This window comes from Gymnoscopelus microlampas (assembly GCF_963454915.1).
Source record: "Gymnoscopelus microlampas genome assembly, chromosome: 18".
Taxonomy (NCBI): domain Eukaryota; kingdom Metazoa; phylum Chordata; class Actinopteri; order Myctophiformes; family Myctophidae; genus Gymnoscopelus; species Gymnoscopelus microlampas.
This window is the reverse complement of record NC_139955.1, coordinates 9,410,326-9,417,836: the sequence shown is the minus strand read 5'-3', so window position 1 is coordinate 9,417,836 and position 7,511 is coordinate 9,410,326. Positions and strand designations below refer to the sequence as shown.

Sequence of the window (7,511 nt, the reverse complement as noted above, 5' to 3'; positions counted from 1 at the left end):
GTACTGCCACCAAAACATGGAATGCCCTTCCAAAAGGCATAAAGGTTCTCCAATCCATCCCCAAACTCAAAACTAACCTAAAAAAATGGCTGACCTTAAAATACAATTGGGATCAGTTTAAAACCTTTGAACACTTTGGTAGTAGCATCCTCTGCCCCCCCTCCCCCACCCCTCCTTTCTCTGTAAATATAACTGTTGATGCTACTGAGTTTTTTACTGACATGTATTGAATTGTATTGTGTAATTTACAGTATGTACTGTGTATCCTATGAATTACTGATGAATTGAGTACAATGGGCCACAATGGAAACCAAGCCCCCGGGGCATATTGTGTTATCCTTTTTAGCGTAACCTTTGCCTGTACTGTTAACACACTTGTTAATAAAGTATTCAATCAATCAATCAAAGCTCTGATGATCTGGGATCATTCTATTTGGTCACAACACATTTATTGATTGTTTATTTGTCACACTGTGTAAGGAAATTTCAATCTACAGTACGTATACATCAATCATGTACTGTAAATTGAGATCCATGCCAAGCAATAGGCTATAGTGATTATTTATGTGTTATTTATAGCATCGGTGGGGTCCTTCGGGGGGTTCTACTGGGTCCCCAGATAAATTAGTTAATAAAGCATCGCAATCATTATACCACTTTAACCATATTTTATACTTTGGCTATTCAAAAATAACAACATTTTAAACTCAAATCAATGTCCCTGGCACAAAATATTTATCAGATGGGGGTCTGCGGCCAAATACATGTCATTTGGCGGATCCTTGACAAAAAAAAGTTTGAGAACCACTGATTTATAGGCCCAAAGCAGGCTTCTTTTTGCAGCCATCTGCTGCTGTCTGCAGTGCACAGGTGTATCTTGCTGATTACTTTGAAGTGTGTATGAGCTTTAGCTTCTCACCTGGTTTCTTTTTACTGTGAAATGTTTGCAATGCTGTCAATTAAGAACTCATGTACTGAATGTTTGTATTGTTTATTATGTTATTATATCATGTTAATGAGGAAGAGCAACAGTAAATGGTCAAATCTTTGGTGTTTAGTGACAGTTCCCTACACTGCATGAGAACACTAAATTCATAGGCTACTTGCTGTCCTAGTTCCACTAAAGTGAAGCATTTCTGCATTTTTAGGGTACTTCCTCTTTCAATACTCGTCACCCCATATTATTTCCGAGGTGTCAGCTAAGCTGTGGTCAAATGGACTTCATTCCTGTCTGAGTAAAACACTGGAAGGATGGCTGTCACTGACGTTTAGGAGTTCAGGTAGGGTTCAATACTCCTATTCCTTCATCCTGGAAAGAATTGTTCATTGTGACTTTTCTGTGTTATATCATATACTGTGTATATAATAGGGATGATGTCCTTTCTATGTTAAAGAGCTGAACCAGTCAACGTTTTTACTACTAGCTCTTGACATTCTTTGTGTGTATATACTGTAGGCTAAGTGTATCCAGGTCTTTGGCACCTGAATTTCCCCCGTAGGATCAATAAAGGTCTTATCTTATCTTAGATCTCGTAATTCACTGCCATTCATATTGAAACACTGTGGAAAAACACTGCAAGAATTTAAAAGCCACAACGTAATCAAAAATAACTGTAGTATTACCCTAGTAGGCATGCAATACCTCCACGGACCACCAGTGGTCCACGGACCACCAGTTGAAACCCCTGGTCATTTGGTCCTCTGGACCAAATGTGTAGGAGTAATATAAAAAAGAAAAATGTTGCAAAAATCAGCCTCCTGGTGGCGCTATAATAGGGCAATGTTAAAAGGGTGGCATTTGTTCTTCAATGTAGTGCGAATCTGGGTGCAAAGTTCCACCGCAATCGGACGCTGATTGGGGGCATTTTGTTGAAAACGGGCCACTCCTGCAAACTTTAGATGTCAATGTTAGCCAATGAGGATGGAATATGAAAAATCAAACAGATCCATCTTGATCACATGACTATAGAGTTCATGTGTACCGATGTGCGTGAAATTTGGATCAAATCTGAAGGCTTAATATCAAAACATGTGTTTTTACATAAATGGTGGTGCTATAAAAGGCAAAAGTGAAAAATGCAGGGCAGATGTTTTTCCTTGGCCTCTAGGGAGTGTGCGTGCAAAGTTTGATACAGATCGGTGCAGTTATAGTTAAAAACGCAAATCGACCTGTTATAGCGTCACCATGAGGCTGATTTGAACATTTTGAAGAGGCTATTTCTTCCTCGGCCTAGTGGGGAATGTGCCTGTGAAATTTCACGGAAATCACAAGCTGCGTTCATGATTTGAGGCATTTTGTTCAAAACGAAGCAATCCTGCAAACTTTGGAAGCCAACCTTAAAAAGTATAGGGCAAAGGTTTTTCCTTGGCGTCTACCGATTTGCGTGATGTTTGGACACAATATGTAGGAGTACTGTCAAAAAAATTGTTTTGTACAAACGGCCTCCTGGTGGCGCTATGACAGGCCCATGTGAAAAATTTGGGGCAGAGGTTCTGCTCTGCATGGCATCCACGGAGTGTGTGTGCTCGGCCATGCCTTTCGGCCTGGCAGAGACAATAATTATTAATAATAAGAAAACAGATACTATAATCATAAAGTGTGAAGAGTATAAAGACTATGACATGGTTTATATTTGATTTGTTATTGTGCTACAATATTATTTGGTAAGAATGAAACGTAAGTTAATGATTCATGGCCGTCAGTGAAGTGAAAGAGGCTAAATTGAGAAGTTGACAGAGTTTACGACCCTTTCTCAGTGTACAACTTCATTTGACAGTTTCAATTTGAATGTCCAACATTTTTACACCTTTTTAAGTTATAGTAGGTGAGTCCCAGATGACAATGGCATGGGACAAGTCTGTCCACACATGATGCTTTACATTCATGATGTCCTTTAAAGGGAACATGAGATATGAGGAATATAGACTGAGAATATATGTAGAGTTATAGATCAAATGTTTTACTGTTGTATCCTCTTTAGATCATGAATGCTGAACAGTGTCCACAGCAGAATTACTCCACCAAATGTACCTGACAGTTGACCCTGAAGACAGCCACGATGCTACAGACAGGAAGCTGGCAATGCTTCCCCTTCTTATTTCTGTTGTTCACGCTTCATCTTAGTCCCATACTGGCTTACTTCCTGAAAGACTGCACTATTCTTTACTCTGACAATGTCACTGCTGGTGTTTCAGTGGATTGTGAACGACGTAATCTTGATAGCATACCAGTGGACATTCCTATAGACGTTATATCATTAAGAATAAGGGGCACTAAGATCCAAAAGATAAACAGGACCGATTTTTACAATCTGTCAAATCTCAAAGATTTGGATCTGAGTGTTAATTCAATAACTCATGTAGATGACGGGGCTTTTGTCCGTTTGGTGCAACTTAAAGAGCTCTATATGAACAATAACAAACTGACAACACTGACAGACAATATGTTTCAGCGACTGTCTATCCTCTTGATACTACACTTGGACTTTAACAATATCCAATTCATCAACCCTGCTGCCTTCCAGTCACTCACCAGCTTACAGGAACTAAGTCTGAAGTGCAAGCAAATGACAGATATTATCCCTGTCTTACGACTACCACACTTACAGGTGCTGAACATCACAATTGATGAGTTAGAGTCTTTTCAGTCAAAAGATCTGCCATTAAACATGTCCTCTGAGCTCAGGGAGTTGAGAATTAGTTCAGGTTCGATAGAAAAGTTCAGCATCACAACAGATGTATTTCCGCATCTTAAGACAATCGACCTGTCATTATGTTGCAATCTTACTGGATGGGAGTGGGACATACCAAATACATATTTTCTAAGGAATATAACCACAGTGTATTTGACTGGTTCTATTATGTCTTTTAAACCCACCAGAAAGGCTCTACGGGGCCTTGATTCAATGGAGTACGCACAGCTGAGATTGGAGGGTGTGTGGATAGACAGACATCTCTTAAATGTGGTCTGCAAAATATCCACACTGAGGACACTCATCCTGCAGGGTAGATTCAAAGCCAAACTAAGTAAAATACTGTCACCTTGGCTTGTACTCAACTTACCAACCTGGATCTATCATTTAATGACCTGACTGAACTGTCTAAGCATTCAATAAAACAAATGAAGCAACTGAGTCACTTGAACCTAGCCTACAACAACCTTTCCACAGTGCCACACGATGTTAAGCATCTCTCCAGGCTTCAAATCCTAAACGTACGTAATAATAGTATTCATGATTTAAACTGCTCAGACTTCTTACATTTAACCAGACTCACACACCTTCATCTAGATTACAATCGCATAACTAAACTGCAACCGTGTGTTTTTAAACATCTGAATGAGTTAAAGGTTCTAAATCTGACTGACAATTTTATTAGGAAGTTTAGCCACACATTCAAGACTGGCCTACATCAACTAGAATTATTGGATTTAAATGGGAATATCTTCTACAAGCTCAGCGAAGGGGAATTCATCGGTCTGAAATCACTCAAAAACTTATACATGGTATTCTGTCTCCGGAATCCATGGGAAAACAACTATTTGGACGGACTAGATGAACTTGAAACACTTAGTCTACATTTTAATAACATATACTTCAAAATGACACCTTCATCTCCCCATGAGTTACAAAGGCAAAACAAAAGCAACTTACTGAGGAGGCTGAAGAGCTTAAAAATACAATTTAGTCCACAAAACTATGGTCCATGGGACATGCTCTCAGATATAAAACAATTAGAAATTTTTAATATTTATGGTTTACTACTACACACAGATAACTCATTTAAATATGCACCACAGTTGAAAACTCTTTCCTTAATAAACTGTAATCTGTACGTCCCTGGATTTCCTGGCACAAGCCAATCTGACTAGACTCTTCTGGCTGGACCTGAGCCAGAATGAGTTGACGGTGATCAATGTCTCCGTGTTCAGTTTTCTCCCTGCTCTGAGGTATATTAAAATGAATGACAACCCTTTAGCTTGTGATTGTTCTAATGCTGACTTTCAGCAGTGGATGCAGAACAACAACCAAACACAGGTAGTTGACGCTCACAGCTACACTTGTGGCTTTCCTCTGGCTAAAAAGGGAACCAGGTTTCTGGACTTTGACTATCAGTCCTGTTGGGTAGACGCTAGCTTCATCTGCTTCATTTCCACCACTTGTGTGATTGTGCTAACTCTGCTCACATCCTTCACCTACCACTTCCTGAGGTTGCATCTTCTCTATGCCTACTACCTCTTCCTGGCCTTCCTTTATGATGCCAAGGAAAGAAAGAGAGGGTCTCCTCAGCGCTACGATGCCTTCATCTCCTACAACGTTCACGATGAGCTCTGGGTTTACAGAGAAATGCTTCCAGTGCTGGAGGGAGAGCAGGGCTGGAGACTCTGTCTGCACCACAGAGACTTCCTACCAGGTACAAACCTCTCTCTGTCTCTAATACTGTATTCATCTAAATATGTCTGTTTCTTTCTGTCAACAATTTGTAAGCACCTCTCTCTGTCTGAAAACTGTGTTGTCTTTAGTGGAATTATTATTACAGTATGTGATACTATCTATCGGTCTCTCAAGAAGTGAATGTTTTTTGTGTTCCGTTTCTGTTTCGTGGTCTGTTTCCAGGTGCACCCATCATAGAGAACATTACAGATGCCATCTATGGCAGCAGAAAGAACATCAGTGTGATCAGCCATCATTACCTGGAGAGTGAATGGTGCTCTAGAGAGATCCATATGGCCAGGTGGGGGCACCACTTCTCTGATGTTTCACTGCAAATCCATGAAAAAATGAGGACTACATTTACACACATGAAAGAGGCAGCACAATTTGTGTATAATGCCGGATAGACTTTCATTACTTTGTATTATTTTGTATTGCATAGAATGATAATAGTAATCAATAAACATACTAATAATAATAATAATAATACTACAATATGAATGTATTATAATGAATAACAGCAACCAATGAACAGCTTTATCCCATCTCCCCTAACCTCTCCCTCCACCTTCCACCCTCGGAAACTGGCGGATACTGAAATTATTAAAAACTGTTAAACAATGAAATCTTATAACTGGAATTAGGATACGTCTATGATTTTCATGTTGCCATATTTGGTAACCATTTTAGAAAAGCAATAAGCCACGCAAGGCTGTAGTTTGCTGTGATGTTAGAACAGCAGTAAGAGGGTCTGAAAGGCTGTGGTTTACAGGGTCTGAAGCACTCAGCTCCGTGACGGGCCTCACTTCTCATTTCCAGGGTAAAGCACAGCCTCTTGTGGCTTATTGCTTTAATGAACTGCTGTGGATGTAGAACAATGTAAAGACAAACAAAAGATAAGGGTGCTGTAATCAAATATAAAACACTGAGGTGGATCACACCCGTATTAGAACTGGAGGAGGGTAGAGCCTCCATCACAATGATTATGTCTCCCTACAATCCAGGGTATTTTGTCACATTGTTTGTGATTTGGTGTCTTGCATTACAGAGGAATTGATCATTCACTGAATGTGTGTTTTCTGTTTCTGAGAATGTGTTTGCTGATGATACCCACCTTAAGAAAATCCTCTTCATTTTGACCAACCTTCCCTTATATGAGTGGTTTAAAGTTCTGATTTGAATTAAAGTGTAGGCTTTAGTTGTAGGCTTTAGTTTAAAGAGTCTCTTCGTCAAAACACAACACTCTTTCGTGCCCAAAATGGAACCCCCACAGCCTACCTTCCTGGAACCTTCCTACCAGCTATCACTTCCTGGAATGTGCTGCTTTTCCCCCCACAGCGCCCCCTGTGAAATGAACCCTGACAACAGAGAGAGAGAGAATGAATGGATGAGTTCATCAAAACAAAACAACACCATTTTCCGTACACTACCTTTAGGTGTTAAATATTCAACTATCTTTTTGACCATTACATTCCCTTTGTTATCAACACACCAAGTATATGTTATGAGTCATTGAATACCAATACATGGGCAGAAAATATACCCTTGCAGACATCTACAGTATGTGGCAGTGTCACACGATAAACTTTGTTTACTGTAAATAAAGCATTATTTACAGAAAATACAGTTTAAATTTTTTTTGTAGTAGTAGTATTTTGTCATACCGTAAATAAAGTGTCACTTACTGTTAATAGTGAGTTACTTAATGTAAATTAAACTTGACTGAGTGTTAATGTCCTCTGGTCTCCTGTGTGCAGCTACCGTCTGTTTGATGAACAGGAGGACGTATTGATCCTGGTGTTTCTGGAGGACATTCCAGCCCACCAGTTGTCTCCCTACTATCACATGAGGAGGCTGGTGAAGAGTCACACCTACCTGAGCTGGTCCCAGGCTGGACAGCACCCTGGACTGTTCTGGCAGAACCTACGCAGAGCTCTGGACACACCTCACACTGATATGGGTTTGAATGAATAATATATTTAATGTATACATTGTTACAAATGGTGCTCTATTTTGTTGCAAATAACCCAAATAGTTTACTGAAAAGATACTCAGTCAGATGTTCAGTGCCCAGATACC

General features: G+C 39.8%; 1 protein-coding gene across 1 annotated transcript; it reads left to right on the top strand.

The window, feature by feature from the left end:
- Positions 1–3,043: 3,043 nt before the first annotated feature.
- LOC311033491 (toll-like receptor 13) lies at positions 3,044–7,406 on the top strand (the record flags this gene model as incomplete). Its single annotated transcript, XM_084041005.1, has 3 exons — positions 3,044–5,412; positions 5,616–5,733; positions 7,190–7,406. The coding sequence occupies exons 1-3, from the start codon at positions 4,959–4,961 to the stop codon at positions 7,404–7,406; spliced, it is 789 nt and encodes a 262-aa protein (XP_083897131.1). The 5' UTR covers positions 3,044–4,958.
- Positions 7,407–7,511: the final 105 nt, after the last annotated feature.